General features: G+C 42.3%; 1 protein-coding gene across 1 annotated transcript; it reads right to left on the bottom strand.

Annotated features, from left to right (window-relative positions):
* Positions 1-2,434: 2,434 nt before the first annotated feature.
* Positions 2,435-16,538, bottom strand: LOC142488187 (uncharacterized). The gene is made up of 5 exons (XM_075588560.1): positions 16,491-16,538; positions 14,581-14,752; positions 13,110-13,187; positions 11,974-12,744; positions 2,435-2,493 (listed from the first exon to the last, which is right to left on the bottom strand). Exons 1-5 carry the CDS (start codon positions 16,536-16,538, stop codon positions 2,435-2,437), a joined length of 1,128 nt encoding a protein of 375 aa, XP_075444675.1.
* Positions 16,539-20,654: the final 4,116 nt, after the last annotated feature.

Genomic DNA, 20,654 nt, shown 5'->3' with positions numbered 1-20,654 from the left:
ACCAGCGCTATCCATTTTTAGTTGTTTTTATATAAAACAAAAAATATACAAAAGAAATTAGTGTCTTTATTTAGAAGTGTTAAAATAGAATAATAAATAATTTTTTGTTTTGTGTTTTTAACCTCCTGGTTCCCTATATGGTTTGGGATTTGTTCCTTTGGACGTTGTTATAATTGAGCAGTGTGCAACATATTGGGATCTCTTTTGGTGGTCATTCTGGATCACTTTTTTGCATAGACTAATGACCCATCAGATTAACACAGCAGGGGTCCCTGGCAGTCCCATTCAGTTTGAATGGAACTGCCAGGGACCCCCGCTGTTAATCTGATGGGCAATTAGTCAATGCAGAAATGCCTTAAACTTGCCTTAAACACGACCCAGCATGTACCCAGCATGTACCTGGGTCTTTTTGGTGATTGCCACTGTTTGTGTTAGAATAACCGTCGGCACTACAGCACTACCCCGGCTTGTCCGTGAACAGAACCCTATGCTGCTCTAACATAGCCTTTACCTGAGCGCTCTCCTGTACACACAGATGGGACCCTATCTCAACCTGCTCTATGGTGTCCCCCTGCCTAGATACCTCTAGGAGGTCATGAAGAGCATTGCTCACCGGGTCCCCCATTGGTGGGCTACATATAGCCAGCACTGATGACACACTGTTGAAAATGTTCCTTAAGCATATTAATATGATAAGTCCAATTTCTACCTGCCTCTCCATCTAACTGTACAACATAGTTGCACTCATTCATCTTCCTGAGAACTGTGTACGGTACAGACCAGGCAGCCATTCATTTATTCTGCCTAGTGGGCTTCTGAACAAGTACCTGCTGTCCTGGAATGAATAATATGCTACGGGGTTTTTAATCACACCAAGATTTCTGCTTGGTCTGAGCCTCCCTGAGATTAGCCTGTGCCAACCCCATAAGCATTTCCAACTGTTCCCTGAGATCTACCACATACTGTAGCACAGATGCAACAGTATTGGTAGTCTCCCCTTCCCATCCCTCCCGGAATACACTGGCGGCACACTTTATTCTTAGCTGGCTAGTGCCGCAAGCCGGGAGGTGTCCCGGCTTGCTCGTTTATTTCCCTCGGCGTGCCGCGCGTCATCGATGCGCGGTCACGCTTCATCGGGAGCGTGCGCGCATGGCGCGCGTGCCCAGGGCTCCCTGAGGGAGCCCTGGTGTCCCGCGATGTGGGGGATTGCGGTGGGGGGCACCGGGGGACCCGGCGGACCTGGAGAGGGGAGGGGGAAGCCCTGATCGGAGGACCGATTCTCCGAGGCTCCGGCGCGCGCCCAGCACATCTCGGCGCGCGCCCGGTTACTGTCGCGGCCGAGACCGGGCAAAGGTAAGAATAAACTCGGCCGCGACAGTAATTCAAGAGGTCCCCGTACCCTGTGACCATATAGCAGCTTGAAGGGAGAGAAGCTAGTAGATTATTGCGGCACCTCTCGGTATGCAAACAGCAAATGCTACAATTGAATCTCACAAACTTTTCCTTCAGATTCTATAAAAGCTTGAAGCATCTGCTACAGGGTACCATTAAACCTCTCACTTAGACCGTTTGTCTGGGGGTGGTAAGGGGTCGAGCGCTTGTGTTTCACCCTGCATGCATCCAGAGACACTGCATCAATTCACTCATGAATTGCGAACTTTGATCAGTTAGAATCTCACTAGGGGAACCTACTCTAGTGAAAATGACTAACAATGCTTTTGCTACATCCCTAGCATCTATCGTGGAAAGTGCCACAGCCTCATGGTACCTGGTAGCAAAACCTACCACCGTGAGAATGTAGCGCTTGCCCGACCAACTGGGGATCATGAGGGGTCCCACTATGTCAATAGCTACCCTCTGGAAAGGTTCCCCAATTACCGGTAGTGGATTCAGGGGTGCCCTCACACGATCACCCGCCTTACCCACTTGCTGGTAGGCATCACAGAGTGGCAAAAATCTGCCACAGCCCCAGGTGCCCCCGGCCAGTAGTAACGCTGCAACAGCTCTTATCCGAGTGACCCCGCTAGTGGTATGGAGTGGGCTACCTGTAACAACTGTTGCCTATACTCTCTCAGTACCCTGTAACCCGGCTATCTATATAAGGGCCTACGGTGCCATAAGTACCGATCAGACCCACTGTCCGAGGTGGACTCGGATGCTCGGAGCCTCATGCTCTTTGTCACAGGAGATCAGGCAAATATACCTTTATACCAGGATCTTATCATTGAGCAAAGCCAATAAGTAAGATAAATTGTAATTTATTCCATAGAAACAGGCAAGCACACATTGAATTACAATAGACAGAAAAAGATACACTTACTAGGGATCTGTGGTTGACAAACTGACTTCCCTGATTGAAATAAAGTCTTTAAAACAATCCAGTGCTAAAATGGGGACTTTCCGGTTTAAAAAGTTCTGCAGCCTTTCTTTGCAATCACAGCAAGGCGTCCTTCGGCGTCTGACCCATTCTTTCCCTTATGGCAAACTGCACTTCTGTAATAACATGGCACAAAAATAACCACATTGGAACACAAAAGAAAAACAACAGCAGAGAGAGTTCTGGGAAAAACTTGGAAAACTTGGAGAACTGGAGAACTGCCAAATCTTAGCCATGTCAGAGCTTTTAAAACATCCTGTATTTCTTCCCAGAAAACCTGCAGCCCAATCAAAAAACCTTAGCAATTTGCCTAGCAACCAATCTAAGACAATCATACAGGGTTTCCCACCCCTGAGCCTTTTCCCCCAGGCAGGTGAAGTATCTCCCTCTACCCCTTCGTCCCCCCATGGTGTGATTCTCCACAGCGGCTGGCTTTATAGCAAACGGTGTTAGGATTCCCTGTCAGGCCAGGATATGGTGCTCTAGAATAATGGCAGGGCCCATCTGGCCTAACACCTAGGCATCTCTGAGCCCTTTGAAGTATGGCCCCTGGACAGACACAGTGGAGCCAAGCCTGGTAACCATATGTGCCTTCCAGAATCCATGACTTAGAAAGCCCTCAGCTCATATACAGGTCAGCAATATCTATACATATTAAACTATTCCCGTTTAATAAAAGATGTGGTGTCCTGTCTGCTCCGTGCAAAAAGTTGAGTTCTTATTCTGGTGTCAGTCATGGAGTGAGTGTAAATATTCCCCACATTCACGAGCCTCCTTCTTGGCACACATTAGAAAAATACTTTTAAATTTTTAAAACACTGCAAATCTGCTCAGCTTCATAAACTTAGCGTGAGCACCTTCCTGAACCCCTGATCTAGGCTCAGGATACCTGGGCATGTACAGTATGTGGGTACCTCTGCTCTACTGAGGAGCACCTCGCTATACTAAGGACTCCGTGTATACCTGCAGATATCTTTTAACCCCTTCATACACATTTACCTTGTCTGGAAGATGCTGCAGCAGGGACTCTGGCGGTGAGTCGTAAGAGCGTTTTCAGGGTACGTGGTTGGCGGAGTAAACTGTAGCTGTATCCGAGGATATCACTCAATCTCCGTATACAACTTTTGGGGTATCCCAAAACCCGGAACCCCGCTACATAGACACATTCTGCAAAGACTTTCTCAGCCAAACCCACCCTGAAACTTACAGCCTAGAAATCTCCCGATCCCAGCATCCCCAGAAAGGAAAAAAATCACATAATTCTTTAATGCCGCAAAATTAGTATACAGTTGCAGTAATACATTTATGCCATCAGGGTCCCAGAGCTGACACTATAAGACCCTAACAAACCCCTTCACCACCACACTCTCCAAGCTGGGATCAGCAATCACCGCATCCCTAAACTATGGGCCTCATGCAGTAAGCGTTGATAAGGGAATTATCACCATTTTATAGCCAAAATTGGGTTTGAGATTCAGTAAGCGCCGATAAGTGCTTGATTTCGCCAGGTTTCGGAGCCGATTATTTTGTTATGGCCAGTCGGCTGCCGATAAGCCTGTTTTCGCCACTGATCGCCACTTTTTTAAATCGGCTGGATTCAACAAAAAAATCAGCTTATCGGGGCTGATCGGCACTACGAAATTGAGATGTTATGGCCGATTTCTCCCGCCAACTAAAGTTGGCAGTTTGGACGGGAGAACGATCGCTAAGGCTGCCGGAACGGCACTTAGAAAAAAAAAATCTTCTGTACATCAATGGAGTCAATGGAGCGGGGACGTATAACAGTATAGTACTGTTTACGTTTCATTGCTCACAATACAAACGTCATTTGCATTACAGTGTGGGGGGCATTCCCTGCATTGTGTCACGGCTGACGTGTATTATTTGCATAACATTATACTTTTACATGTTTGCAGCATTTGCGGGTCACATTACTCATCATGTGATGATGTGGCAAGGGAAAATACTATACTCAACTCTTAAAGGAGAACCTCACATCATAGCACACATTTTACTGAATTGATCGACAATTGTTTACATGATGTTACACATGTCACACATGTCACACATACACCGTATATTCATGTTCCTTTACATTACACAATGCTTGTAATGTGTCACGCATCTTTAAACGTTCATGTACATCTAAATTCTCATGTTTACATCTACGTTTGGTCCTCCCTATTTTCATGACGTCACTTATTGGACGCGCAATCACATTGCATATTTACATTATAACCGTTGCATTACAAGCACTTCAACCTAACTTATACGCACATGTACAGTAATTCATCATTGGGACACCTTGTAAACTCATTCTATAGCAACTATCCTCATTACACAAATGCATGCATATGCACACGACTATTCATTGTTGGCAACATGTCACAATAACATGGCTAATTACACATGTTACACAAAACTTTTCCCACATCAATCTCAGCCTTTTTGTCTCATTACATGACTGACTCTTGCGTTCACAAGTTTTACATGCATTGCACATGCAACTATTTATTTGCAAGCAATGTTTCTACAAAGCATCACGTCACATCATTGGCAAATATCATCATTCCCTGCAGAATACACACAACAACTGCACACAGCTTGCCACACAAGTACTTTATTATGTTCATGTAAAACCTTGCATTTTACTATGTCACCTGACATCATTATACCTATTTAAAGGACGCCCATTACCTGCTCATTCACAGCTACTCATTTCAAAATGTTGAGATTGTTTAGGAGACGGAGGAACATTCTTTTCTATGACATGCTTGATGATGAAGACAATCATATAGGGCAAGGGAGGGACACACCGAGGGACAGTGACAGGGACAGTGACGTGGATACGACAGGGACAGGGAGAGGGACAGGCCGAGGGACAGGGAGAGGGACAGGAGATCAGAGGAGAAGACAGAGGAGACAAGTTGTGCCTCGTCCGCGTCTGTACAGGGAGAGAACCCTGTTAGATGGGATGAGTGAGGAGGAGATTGTAAGTCGCTATCGTTTGAGTTCAGCAGCAATCTTAGCTCTTTATCAGGAGATAAGGGGAGATTTAGATTTTTTCACAGCCAGAGGTCGTGCAGTCCCTGGGCTTGTTAAAATGCTGTGCTCATTACATTATCTTGCTTCCGCGTCATACCAGACAACTGTGGGCATAGTGGGCGGGGTCTCGCAATCTACATTCTCGCGGGCCTTGACCCAGTTTCTCTATGCACTCAATAAACGCGCTAGGAATTATATTCATTTTCCTACAGAGGCGACAGAGTGGCTGGAAGTCAGGACTGGCTTTTATAATATAGCAGGGATACCATGTGTGCTGGGTGCAATCGATTGCACACATGTTGCTTTGATTGCACCTAGTCAGAGTGAGCATGTGTACCGCAATCGGAAGCACTACCATTCACTCAATGTACAGGTGGTATGTGATGCGACGATGAGGATAATGCATGTGGTACCCAAATTCCCTGGTTCCAGTCACGATTCCTCTATCCTGAGGAACTCTTCAGTCTTCCATGCGTTCGAAGAGGGACATTTTGAATATGGTTGGCTGCTGGGTGAGTACACATTTACATGTTATAACACAAAACACATTTTTATTTAGGAATGTTGGCATTGTACCATTTGATCACTAATGTCAGCTTATGTGTGCTCCATTCATTATAGGTGACTCAGGATACGGAATTAGGCCGTGGCTCTTGACTCCGGTGCTAAACCCTCAAACTGAAGCAGAGGAGAGGTACAATGCAGCCCATATATCTACAAGATCTGTTATAGAGAGGACATTTGGCCTACTCAAGACCAGATTTAGGTGTCTGGACAGAACTGGTGGGGCTCTTCTATACAAGCCTCAAAAAGTCTCTGATATTATCCTTGCCTGTTGCATTTTGCACAATGTTGCACTCAGGCACAATGTACAATCAGACCTAGCTGAGCCTTTGGTAGACGAGCATCCCACCCATGTAGCTGCTGAAAATGAACAAACAGCCAGTGGTGGCCAGACACGCCAGAATCTCATCAATTCATTTTTTTCTTGTAAGTAAAAACAGATATGTTCCAAGTTCTACTTTTATACTTACATTATGTTATCTTAACAATAATGTTTTTTTATATAACCTTCTGTTAGGACACAGATGAATATGGGTTGCACACCTTTCTTTTCTCTGCTGTGTGCACAAAGGGATGTGGCACCGGTATGTTATTGTTGCACAGGTTATATAATCCCTCTTCAATTGTACTTTAGTTGTGTGTATGTGAATACAACTGGGGTAACAAAGCACTAATATTTTAGCATTGTGTTGTTCCTTATGCTAACACAATACACATATTATGCCCATACTCATTCATGCTTCTAGTATGCTTACATACAATGTTATTGGTGCAGTGTAACATGTACATCCATATGATGTGTACACCAGGCTCATTTACATTTTGAATGTGATTAAATATACATGGTGTTGCACATTTAACACCAAATACACACTTTGCTGTGTTGTTTACGGTACTGAAGATGGCATGTCAATGTTTGCAATTTATATATTGTTCCTTTGCATTATAGGTATATCTCCAGTATGACTGATCATGGTATGTATATTTGCTGACATCTCTCATAAGATGTGCCTACCTCAATCTTCCTATAATTATTTGAAGTAAAAACACAACATATTGTTTTAAAGACAAATGTAACATACATGTACTTTCTGTATCATGTATATGCATTTAGCTACTCTTGAGCTTTCATGTGCATTGTATTCGAAAATGATTACTCATTTTATCACATTTTATGTATGTTTCCTTATAAATTCCATTAATGTAATATAGAGCTGTTTGGAGAAAAGGGGATAACTGTACTTATTTGTTTACTTACGGGAGCTCATTCATCACGGATGAAATTGACTGATCATAACACTCCATGCATGAATGCCTGTAATCACAACAATGCGTACTACATCTTATATTTAGCAATGTAGGTGTTTTTTAATGCTAGGAATTAATAGTCAACATGAATTTAAATTTGTGACATGTGTATGTATAAGTCACACGTGTGTGGATGTGTCCTACATGTACCAAGTGTAAAACTGTGAACAGAAAACACTATTTTGTTGCAAATGTTACTGTCATTTAGCATTTCTAATTTACCTATATGACAATGTTGGTAATATTTTTGCTATATAATTCACGTCACTTCATCATTATCATGATGATAATTATCAAGTATTCTCACAATTGTAACGTCAATCACGTGCACATTAGCATAGACACACTTTTTAAGACAACTGTTTGTGTCTGAATCAATTTGTGTAGGATCCATGTATAACACCGACAAATGATAACACCAGCTTTATTATGGTAGCTTATATCATCATATTGACTATACGATGTATTTTTAGAAAGTTTAATAAACACAGTAAACTATAGTTAGTTAGGTTAATGAAATATACACAGAAACGTACTTCATTACATGATGTTGATGTCATATTCAGAACATCATGCATTGTAGGGGACCACAACATCTGGCCAATAACATTAATTGCTACAGTCCCAAACCATTTTATCAACATACCCATGTAACAAGAGATTTTTAACAATAAAGGGCTAGTTGGTTGTAAGTGTCCTTTACATTGGGAGAAGGAGTGGCTCAGTGAGTAAAGACACACACTGGCACTGAGAGTTTGAAGCAGGGGAGTCTGGTTCAATTCCCGGTGTCGGCTCCTTGTGATCTTGGCCAAATCACTTTATCTCCCTGTGCCTCAGGCGGCCAAAAATAAATTGTAAGTTCCACGGGCCAGGGACCTGAGCCTGAAAAATGTGTCTGTAAAGCGCTGTGTACAACTAGCAGCGCTATACATGAACATGCTCATATTATTATTATTATTATTATTCTTATTATTATTGTTACATAGTTTCGACAGTCATACGTTCCATTACACAATAGAATACACAAATGTGTTAGCAGAGTGGGAATGGTTGTTATATATAAAACACACCATGCCATAAAATGATAGTAGTCATTAAAGAACACTCAATAAAAATTCATGAGGCACTATTTTGCAACATCATTATGTTAATTAAGTGCTTATGCAATATAGGCATAAGTGTATCACATTTTTAATTGTTTGTTAATAAGCGCTGCAAGCAATATAAAATTAGTTCCATATGTAGTATAGTAGTCGGTGGCTCCTCCTCACAATCATCTCATATAAAGGTAGACTCTTCTGAAATCATACATTGATCCGATTGTATCTTCCCCGACATCTCTGAAATACAGCAAACACATGATGGTCAAAGATGGCACCTTACTATATATGTATCCGTGACAACGCGTTACACAGCTCTATATGATTGTGTACATACACACGTCACTCACTTATATTTTAGAAGTACAAGTGTACATCAGTATGTAATGTTTCCTTAAATTTGTAGCAGGCATAACTATGTATATGATGTGAACGTTGCCTGTATACTGAAAAATGTGCGCGCACATCTTAGTGTGCGCACGCACTTCAGGCTTGGCTGCACTAACTGTTTGCGCATGCGCAAAACAAAGCGTACGTTGTGCGTTCAATACAGGTTGAAAATATGATTAAACATACAATCTTTATTTCAAATACAATGAATACGAAACTACATTCGTTCTAAACGAGTACATCTGTATTCTTTTTAAACAGACGTGTTTGGACAGAAAGGACGGCCGATAACACAATGCGCAAATGCAATACGTGTGACGTCATGTTAAACCAGCGTGAAACGCACGCTAACACTCCTCCCACTCAATTAACATTCGGCTAACGCCCAGTTGACGCCCCCACTGTATGACACACTGCAGTTACCGTTACTATAACAAAACATGACAGCCAATAGGCTTTGAGGCGCGCACGTCGCTTGGGGGCGGGACTTACATCCGTAATCCTTTTTAAGGACGCCTTGGGCCATGACAAGGGTCCCACGTCATACGTGGTGGACCCGCTTTTAAATGTTGTAGATGTAGCATGATAACAAAACAGGTATGTGTTAGAGTTATGGTAAAATTTTGCTAATATGTTTAAAGTGATAGGAAAGTACGTATATTTATTCCGTCAGCAATGTGTACTACTCTTTCAGGTTCTACTATATTGTATTCGGAAACAATTTATTTGTGATCGCTACATGTTATGCAGTCTGCTATGTTACGCTGTATCCACGCATTGAAAGGGAAAATGGTGGTTAGACAAAAAAAAAAAATGTAAACGCAGAGTCAACGCATAACGATTGTTATATTTACCATTCTTCTAGAATTAACTCTTCGTCTGCCTGCAACTGGTCACTCCAGAAATGCAAGGCATTTTCATCCACGCTTGACCCAAACGCTGAATCCAGTATGAAACACATCTCCTCCATGAAGCGCTCATAGGAATCGCCACTGCTTTCTTCAAACAATTGGTCGGGAGGTAGGTTCATTTCTTCGGGTACCCATTCCAATGCATTTTCAGCTGAAAGGCTTGGTACAGAATCATAGTAGTTATGTTCATGTACAATGTGGGTTTCAGGAATGGAGGGTGCAGATATTGCAGCAGCTACCGATTCACACGGAACAGTAGTAGCGGATCCATTGCTATTGGCATTAGGAATAAATATGCCTTTAACCACAATATATGTGCCTTCTTTCACGGTGAAATGTTTTTCTTTGGCAATCTTCCAGAAACCATAGTTGTGTTCTAGCTTATCCTGCACACGTTCAAAAAAGTCATTTGTTGATAAAGTGAATCTTATTGATGAATTAAAATTGCGCGCATGCCGACGGTTTTGGTAATAAGGATATTTTGCTCGAATCAAATCATAGATTTGGCGTGTGCTTGCTTGATGTCCGCAAGTTGATAAAATAGCTTCTGAAATCATGTATTTATAACCTAAATTCGGATTCATAATTGTCACCAATTCATCAGCCATTGCAGAGTAGCACAAAAGATGTGTGCAGGTATCTGTTCTTTGCTCATCAAAATGAAACTGCTCAGTGGCTAACAAATTGCTGTGTTTCCTTTTCAAGGTCAACAAAAGTATAAACTGTAACTCCTTATTTCAAACGCCAATTGGATTTCTAGTTATAATTGCTTGAACATTTGTGGTTAGTGATAGCCGCATGTGGGACAAACATGTATCCTTTTTTTATCTCGTTTTTGAAAACATTAGTACACTTTTCATTCAGTAACATTGAGTTTTCTTGCAAAATAACAATGAGCACTGTGTGAAAATAGTGCTTAGACAGCCATATCAGTAAATATACACACCTGCAAAATGAAATGTTTTTTTCCCACATTTCTGTGTGTATTTGAAAGTCTGGTTAAGTCCCTGTCTGCATGAGTTTAAATACGTGTGTATCTATATATATATATAAATATATCTATCTCATAAATATATATATATATATAAAGTGTATATTGTACTATATGTATATTGTGTGTATGTGTATGTGTATGTGTATATGTACTGTATATATATATATATATTATATATAAAAAAATATTATTTTTTTTTTTTTTTATATATATATATTATATATATCTATAAAAAGTAATATTTTTTTTTTTTTTTTTAAATATTGCTGGAGTACACACAACATATTGATGGCAGTAAGTAGGCCTTGTATGAAACCTATTTAAATGGTGATAAACATGAGTGAATTAAGTAATAAACATTTGTTTGCGCCCAATAATGTTAGAGGCTCACACTTAGTATACTTCTCAAACATTAGGCCTGTATTATTAAAATACTGTGTTTTCACAAGGAAGCATGAAGTGTATGTTTCTTGTAAATACATCTATACCAGTTTATATAGCACTATATATACACACACACACACACACACACACACACAGTGTGTGTCTGTGTGTGTGTGTGTGTGTGTGTGTGTGCATATATCAATACATACTACATATATATTAGTATCAATTCAGAGATGTTCTTGAAACAAGAACACATAAATGATTAAAGGACAACATTACAATGGGCAGCAAAGGTAAGTAATATGTAACACAAAATCCTGCTGTACACGTACAAGAAAGATGTTTGCAGTTAAATAGGTGCTTTTATAATTGCATGAAAATAATATGCACATGCAATGATTACATCAATTAACACACCCAAATGCAATGTTTTGCTGCAAAGTCAATGGCAGCTTCTCTAAACTTAGCAACTGGCTCCTGGTGGACCATTACTGAACAGACGATTAAAACATAAATATTTAGAACACTATTCATTAATTAGGAGTGTAAACATTTCCAAAACTTCACGTGTACAAGAACATACTTGAAAGTTTGGAAACAACACAGTCTTCAGCATACATACAATAGTAATTAGATAATGTGAAGTCAACAAAACAAGGCCAAAGACATATTTTCTGAATTATAACATTTATTTTTTTTGTTCCTTTTGCGAGCGAGTAACAGGCCTGCTTGTTGTCTCTTAAATATTCCTTTTTCTTTTGCCACCAACTTTAGGCACAGCAGAGCCACTTTGAGTGGCCTCTGGCACTTCACGGGCAGGGCTTGTGGGCAGTGACTCACCTACAGGGCTTTTGGGCAGTGACTGTTCACCTACGGGGCTTGTGGCCAGTGACTCACCTACAGGGCTTGTGGCCAGTGATTCACCGACAGGGCTTTTGGGCAGTGATTCACCTACAGGGCTTTTGGGCAGTGATTCACCTACAGGGCTTTTGGGTAGTGACTGTGAGCAAGTTGGTAGACACTGCACAAGTGATGGTTGGTCTGTTTCATGTGTGTCTTTTGTTGTTTTTGACCAAAAACTGGTCAGTAGTAACTGCTTGTATTTTGTTTTTGTGGGCTCCTTTGTAGGTGTCAGCTGCTGATTTTGTAGAGATGGCAGTGGTAGTATGTCGTCAGGAACCTGCACAGCAATCTCTGCTACTTGACCGGTAACATTTGGGCCTGGTGAATGAATATCAGATGAATGTGGTGAAAACTGACCTGCATGAACAGATCCTGGCTGGGAGGTGTTGAATTGTGGTACATTAGTCATTCTCCAGTAATTAGCTTGTGTTTGCTGAACAACTAATGCTTCGAATGAGGTGTTGATTTTTTGCAACTGTTTAGGCACTTCAATGAAGACTCTGTGGAGATGTGCCAATTGTGAAACTGTTTCTTCCTGCAGTGCAATCATCCTTTCCAGCACTGTCATGAAGTCAGAATGGCGACGATTTTCTGCTTCCACAATTTTTCCCTCAGAAGCTACAATTGCATCGTATGTCGTATTTGCTGGACGATTTGCCGGTAAAACAGTTTCAATTGGAATGTCTTCATGGTCACTTGCTTCTATTTGTGTGTGTATGGCGGTGGCGTCATCATCATCATCATCATAATCCTCTTCATCATGTTCTACAAATAAATGTACAAATTATTAAATGTCATGTTAATCTCTGCTGTGTTACTATGTAATTGTACTGTGTCATAAGTAACAACTAACATGTTTCCATACGTTTTATAACCTCACATTAAAAACTACCTTGACTTAAGAATAATGTTTGGACTCAGAATGAAATATGAGTGAATGAAAACTTGCTGTAAACTCACAACTCCTACATGATAGTTAACATCACTAACACAATACAAGTTGCCTTACACTTCATTTTCACTGACACTAAGTAATCCTATTTAAAGAAGATGTGCAAAACAAATAATGAACATGACAACATAACATATAGAAGAGCACATATTATATGGCCACCAACTGATACACTCACCTTCTAGGTGTGTTGAGCTGGCTGACCCAGGTGAAGACACTTGTTCAGTCTCAGGTGACACATGTCCTTCAGGGGCAACTATATATAACAATAACATAAGTTTTACATTTACATGTGTAAATATTGAACAAACAGTTATTCTATGTTCTGTATTTATGAGTACCTAACAGCATCATTTCCTTAACCCAAAATGTGTGTGTGAAAGTGAACATAAATAGTTGTAATAACAATGTACATGCCTATGTACTTAGAAGTTTTGAGTTCCCTAACATACAACATACTATGGTTCTGCAGTAATGCGTGAGGAAAAATACATTAAATTTGTACATAAAAATCATATGTTGTGTAGTGATATCAGTATCATAATGTACATAACTATCATGAGATGACCATTCACAATGGTTATCATGAAGGTGGTCATATTGCAAAAAGTGTTGCTTTTGGTAGAGGATATGTGTGGTACATTAATATAAGATGTGGCACACATGAATGTGGCTGTGACTAAACAAGACAACACATGCAGTGTGTGATAATGTGTCGTTGATAGTAGTTCAACTATAGATATGAGTGAACTAATGTGTGACGTACGGTTTGATAAGTAATGAGTTTTTGGGGCATTTAGTAGCTAAAGTGAAGTTTCAAATGAGTGTGATTAACTTCAGTTGTGCTAGTCAGGTTGTAAGAACGGTATTCCCTTCCCCAAAAAGCCTAATGAGCCACACCTTTCAATTACTTGAAACAGGTGAAAATGGTGTGAACTAAGTTGCCCCTAAAATGAGGCTGTAATTAGTGTGTGTGCTGAACCCCACCCCCTCTGTTGAAGTGTATGCTGTGATGAGATATTAATTGCAGCTGCTTTAACACAATGGTAGATGAGCTAAATAGTCGTGTGCAGTTTTGAAGTTATGAAAACAATGACATAAAATATGATACGTGTGCCTCATTATGCTGTCTGTATATGACTTAAAGCAAAAATGGACCTTTTCATAAACAACTATAGATGTGTTAGTGCAAGTGATGTTTGTAGGCCGTTGCATGCAATATATTTGATGCATGCTTAAAATAGGCAGTAATGTCATGTTTGTCGGAGTAAAATAAATAAATACACAATAATATTCTACATATTTCTGTTCTGTACCTGTAGCTAGTAATAATTTCTCATTAACATGTGTTACACATGTGTACTACCCTGTTGTTCCCCATCTTCGCCCACCATCAATTGCTTCCACTGCAGCAATGCATTTTGGGAATTCACATGTAAATGAGCACGCAATGGCACGTGCTATATTAGTTACTGCTTTTAGTAGGACTACAACATATATGTCTATTTAGATATATATATATATACAGAATCAGACATATACATATATAGATGCAGGTATGCTTATATTGTGAAGACAGTATAAAAAGCAGTGTAACTATGCAAAATAACTGTAAGCAACGACACGCCTAGTACAGTAATATTTCTCACCTGGTGGAAATTGTGAGGGGTAAATTCCTATATCACGGTCACCAGGTAAGCCTTCCACGACGACGGGAAGTAATTTTGCCCGAAGCAGCTCCTCCAATGGACTTAATATGAGACGTTGTGGTGTGGGCCCACCTCCAGTGCCAGTAGCATGCACGCGTTGGTGTTGTATTTTCTTTTTCAATTTGGACCTAATATCATCAAATCTCTTGTGAAAATTCCGCTTGTCCCTCACATGATTCCCACACGAATTGACACCAATGACTATTGTGTCCCACATTTCTTTTCTGCTTGCTGAACTTGTCCGCCCTTGAAAAACATATCAAATATATGAGGTAAATTAATAATAATATAAGCACCAGTTTCCTACACTGCTAGCTGTTCCAAGAGATAGCAAACATGCTGTTTTATGTGTAATATGTGAAGCACATGAGCATTCACTACTAAACCTATACATGTAAGCAAGGTTGCATTCATACTGTATGCAGTTATGGCAAATTGACCGCCTGTGTTTAGTTGTCCTTGTAAGGCATGATAAAAAGCTGTGTTTCCAGACTAATTAACATAGAAAGATATTGTGAAGCCATATTTGCATATGAACAAAACTCAGATGACCTAGGATCACATGTATTTGAATAATAAATGTAAATGTACACTTACCTAGTAAATGTCCATATATACTGTCATAGTGCTCCAGAATGCCAGTGACAAGAGCTGTATTTTCCTGGTCATTGAAGCGAGGATTACGTGGCTTCTCCACACGTTTCTTCCGAGCAGGTTTAGGGTCAGAGCTTGGCTGGTGCTGACTGGACTCTCCTTCTTCCAATGGAAGAGCCTCCAAAAGCTGCCCACCAGCAAGCACGCCACCACCATCCACCCCATCAGCAACTGCGCCACCAGCAGCACTCCCAGCACCAGCACTCCCACTCCTAGCACCAGCACTCCCACTCCTAGCACCAGCACTCACACTCCTAGCACCAGCACTCACACTCCTAGCACCAGCACTCCCAGCACCAGCACTCCCACTCCCAGCAACAGCACTCCCACTCCCAGCACCAGCACTCCCACTCCCAGCAACAGCACTCCCACTCCCAGCAACAGCACTCCCACTCCCAGCAACAGCACTCCCACTCCCAGCAACAGCACTCCCACTCCCAGCAACACCACTCGCAGCACCAGCACTCCCACTCCCTGCAACACCACTCTCACTCTCAGCAACATCACTCCCCTGAACAGTACGTTCACTCCGACGCGTACTCGCACGAGTAGCACTCCCACTCCCACCAGCATCACTCTTCCCACGCTTTGCGGGCATACTTCCAGCACTCACAAAAAACAGACAAGAAATGTACAGGCAATCACACGAAACACTTCCACATATAAAACAAGACAAAGATGTAAACAAAACAACAATGGACAAAGCTCACCCAATACACAACAAGTCTCTCAGTCAATATGCAAATGTTCAAACAGCCAGCTCTGTGCGTCTCTCTCTCTCTCACTCCCAACAACACAGAGAATGAATAGCAGTACACGTTGCCTTTAAATATGGCGCGCAATCCAAAACATGCTTGTTTCGCCTGATTCAGCAAGATTTGTGATTGGGCAACCTAACAGCACCCCGCCACGCACGCCGATACACCTGTGTGTGATCGGCTAATCATCGTGAGAGTGGGCGGATTTGTTTTCGGGTTGATTTTGAATGTATTCGGCACTTACTGCATACGGAGAGGAAAAAACGCCAATAACATGACTAATCGGTAAGATTGCCGATTTCACATAATCGACGCTTACTGCATGAGGCCCTATGTCCCTAATTCTGGCCACCCGCCCTAAGCCTCTAAATCAGGGGGAAGGGAAAAAGTTAAAGGGGAAGGTAAGTCACAACTCTGTCATGACTCAGTCTGGCTTACCTGCCGGGTCTCCTTTGAGTCCCCTGGAACTGTTGGTCCCAAATGCATGGGGACGGCCGTATCCTCAGGTGAAATTCCTGATCACTGGCTCCTGGTAACTGCAGTGGGAGCCAGCTCTGCCGTAAAAACGTGCCTCAGGACACTGCAAAGGATTACCTCAGCATCTAACCCGGGCCACACACATCTCCCTCATGCCTTGTCCAGCACCCCATTCCAGGAATTCCTGGGAGACTTGGATGGACCGCGGTCCACCATCCGGCATGGTTACTTGCATCCGTGTTCCCGGGAGCAAGTCCTCTGGCTGGACCATATCAGGTCGGACCAGGGTAATAGTGGCACCGGAGTCGAGCAAGCTGGCTGCTTGGCGAAATCCAATGGAGACTGTGTTCAAATGCTTATGCTGGACATCATTGGATTGCAACCCGACAGCAAAATCTGATGCCCTGCTGTCTCCGCTGCTGGTCTGCTTGTGGCAAGGGTAGATTCCTTTGTCGAAGTCCCTCGCTGGGCTGGTTGGATGGCTGCATTTGGCTCCTCTGGGGTTGCCAATCGCACCCGGGTGACCGGTTTTGCTGCTAGAGAGTATTGCCCATGCTGGGGTCCACCGGACCTCAGACAGTCTGGTTGTATGTGCCCAGTTTTGTTGCATTGATAGCACCACCTCTCATGCTTGAACTCTGCAGCTTTGGGTGCGCTTCCCTTGGCTGCAGGCTTGGTCTTCCACTATGGTGTGCTTTTGGCTCCTCTGGCCAAATTGGCCGTGTCCTGGGTAGCCACTTTCTTTTGCATCAATGCCCGGCGGGTGACAAATTCATCTGCCATTCTAGCCGCCTCCACATAAGTCTGGTTTGCGGTAAAAGACCCATTCCTTCACCTCCGAGGGACACTGCTGCAGGAATTGTTCCTGAATTATCAAGACCAGCAACTGGTGGTACTTTGTAGCACCATACCTCTCTACCCACTGAGTCCCATGCAAATCCAGGCGGGACGCAACCCACATGTAAAAGTCAAGGTGGCGCTTTTCCTCTGAGCGGAACTTGCCTCGATACACTTCTGGGGTGAGGGCATATTTGTTGACTAGCAGGGCTTTAACATGTCCATAATCATTGCCATCCTCAACAGAAATAGCCTGAAAAGTTTCCTTGGCCATGCCGGACAATAACAGGTTTAGCCACAACACCCAGTCAAATTCTGGCACTTTGTATCAGTGACACTGGCTTTCTTTAAAAACCCGTCAATTTTATCGGTGTCAACCACGAATTTGCCAAAGCTGTGGTGGTAAACTCAGCGGGTGTCTTGCTCCCCGTTAACCAGGTGCAAGCATGGGGCTGATGTCCATTGTGCAGCTTCAAGCAAGCTAGACCCTCTTTTCCAGGGTAGTCCCCTCTTCCCATGAGGCAATTCCAAGGGCGGAGAGTCCAGTAGCCACTGAGGCCACCACTGCTGCACTCCCTCGAATTGGTCCCCCCACAATGTCAAGGTAGATGCCCGCTCCCTCCACATGTCCTTCCTCCACCACCGGACTTGGAATGACTTCCTGGCCCCAGGTTTGCTTGTGACCACTGCGACGGCAGCTGAGGGTATGTCCCCCTTGGGTGAAGCAATGCTTGCTTCGTGAGCTTCTAAGTCCTTCTCAATCATGGTCTTTGACCGACCATCCATCGGTAACCCATAGCTCTCACATCGGGCAACAATATTGGCTTGGTCCCATGACAGGTACCGGCCCAAATGTCTGCATATGTTTTCTTGATGGCACTAAGATAAGTGACAATGAAAACCTGTTTTTCTCTGCCTTGTAATGGGATTTTGGGGCCGGCTCGCTAATATTTCTCTCAGAGCATCATTTGGTCAACTCAAATCTGCCGCTGCTATCGGCGCTTAGAATAGGTTTCTTATAGGAATTTGAGTCCCATTCACAAAATGTTACATCTAATCAGCGCATGGAAATTTTCCTACCAGCCTATAACAGAGTTGCCAGTTCTCAGAAGCCGGGCGGGCACTGATTTCAATTCTGCTAAGGGGCATGCGCCAACCTGGCACCTCTGTCACTTAGCATATTGAACCCCCCATTGTGCCAAGCTCCTCAGAGTCTGGGGCTTGGCAAATGGTTGCCGGATAGCCCTTATTCATGTCAGGATGTGGGCACTTGAGCTTAACTCCGGTACTCCGCCCACCCTAACACCTTGGCATCTCTGAGACTTTCAAGTCCGGGACCTGACCAGACACAATGGAACCAAACTTGTTCTCTCAGAATCATGGACTTGGAAATTCTCCAGTTCATATACAGAGCATACACATATAAACTGTTATACACCATGTTCATAAAAATCATACATAATTCTTCTAAGTCCCTCATCCCCTGTGGTCTACTCAAAACATGTGCACATTCATTTTCAGAGGTCCCAGACCTTCCTATAAGAAGTTTTAATAAAAGTTGCTTCAAATAATGCTTATGTTCATTTTCAGGGTAGCTACAATTGTACCAAAACTGGACTTAGAAATACTTTTACACTGGCAACCTTATACATAGTTGGAGATACATCGAACCCCTATACCGGGTCTCGGGGTTTGGGGCATATAACGCGTGGGACTCCCCCTAAACCAGGGACCCCTGATTATACCCAGGATACATAAATCCCTATGCCCCTATTTACCCCTTTGGTCTGTGCTGAAGCAGGGCCCTGGTGGTGAGCTGCAAGAACTTTTCAGGGTAGGAGTTTGACTGAAAATCTTACCTGATTCCCAGGTACATCCTTGGATAGCCTGTAACTCGGGAACCCCGCTACATAGCTACAATCTGTAAAGACTTTCTCTCTCAAACCCACCCTGAAACTCATAGCAATTCAATTCAAGCAATTCCTGCTTGCTAGCACTCTTGGAAAGGCAAAAACACAAAACTTCTTTAATGTCGCATATTTTCACACAATATATAGTAGTACATACACAACAGCCAGGTCCAAGAGCTGACCTTTATTAGTGAGCCTGGTTACCCCCTCACATAACAGAGAGCTGTGCAAGAGAGGCGTATCTCCCTGTGCAGCTCAGATTGCAATAAAATCACAGGGGGAGAACTTGAAAAAAATCTCAAATGACTTTGCTGCTACGCCGAACAGTTTTGCATTTTCCTACCTCATGGTTTGAGAGGGTTTCATATTCTTTCTGTATACCGTTATAACACAAATGACAAACTGTTTGACGATGTAGCAGCAAAGTTATCAAAGCTACTAGAATATGCCCCTTTGTCTAATGAGAAAGACACATTTTGGTACAATATTTTCAGTACATGAGAGTTTAGTATAAAGTAATATAAAGTCACCTTAACTAAAATAAAATGTTGTAGTTAGTTTAGATAACAGCTCCATCTGTTACCTCTTACCACTGCCTTTTTACTCGGTGCTGAGGAAGCAGGGACATTGGTACTGTAGATCAAAGCTTCTTCCCACTCCCTCAGATCAGATGTTTATGACAGTCAAATCATGAATACTGTCCTGCTTGTGTTATTTTGTGTTAATGTGGGTAATAATGTCCATTACATCTGTAAACTATAGTAGGCTACTGATCTAATCTGTGCATTGTTAGAAAATAACAGTGTTACTCCAACCCTTTATCCAACCTTAATCCTTTTAGATTTCCCCACACCATGCAAGCCAACATGCACTCCACCAAAATTTGCTGCAAGATACAACTATTCCCAATAAAGGGGCCACAAGATCCCCCAGTCACCACTTTCTGCCATTCATGAGGTTTCCCCGTCCTTCCCAGATGTGCTGACTGCTCAGCTTTATTGAATAATGGACAATCAACCACCTAGGGCTCATTTTCTCTCTGTGGTTCTGAGAGAAGTCAGGGCCCTGTTCATATCATCTTGACTTGACCCACTTCGGACACCATCCAACCAAAACACCTTCTGCCCACATTCAAAAACACGCTCCTCATGTCACCTTCCTCTGATGCAACAACCCCATGGTTTAACCACTTAAGGAAAAGGGACAGGCCTTTTAGCAAAAGTCATTGGCCCCTTACCTGAAGTCACATGGAAACTTTTATTTGAGGGTTTGAAAAGCAGCAAAGAAATATCATCAGCTGCAAATACATTTCTAATTTTATTAAACATTTTACTATTTAATATTATTATTTTACATTTTATATAAAGAATGTGTTTTA

This window comes from Ascaphus truei, chromosome 2, assembly GCF_040206685.1.
Source record: "Ascaphus truei isolate aAscTru1 chromosome 2, aAscTru1.hap1, whole genome shotgun sequence".
Taxonomy (NCBI): Eukaryota; Metazoa; Chordata; class Amphibia; order Anura; family Ascaphidae; genus Ascaphus; species Ascaphus truei.
This window is presented reverse-complemented; position numbering and strand designations above follow the sequence as displayed.

Excerpts from the sequence above, each read along its gene's own strand:
- LOC142488187 (XM_075588560.1), bottom strand. The coding sequence starts at position 16,538 with ATGCATTTGGGACCAACAGTTCCAGGGGACTCAAAGGAGACCCGGCAG. Across the intron at positions 14,753-16,490 it reads ACTCAAAGGAGACCCGGCAG|AAAATACAACACCAACGCGT; the intron begins GTAAGCCAGACT and ends AAATTGAAAAAG. Across the intron at positions 12,745-13,109 it reads CAGCTCAACACACCTAGAAG|AACATGATGAAGAGGATTAT; the intron begins GTGAGTGTATCA and ends ATTTATTTGTAG.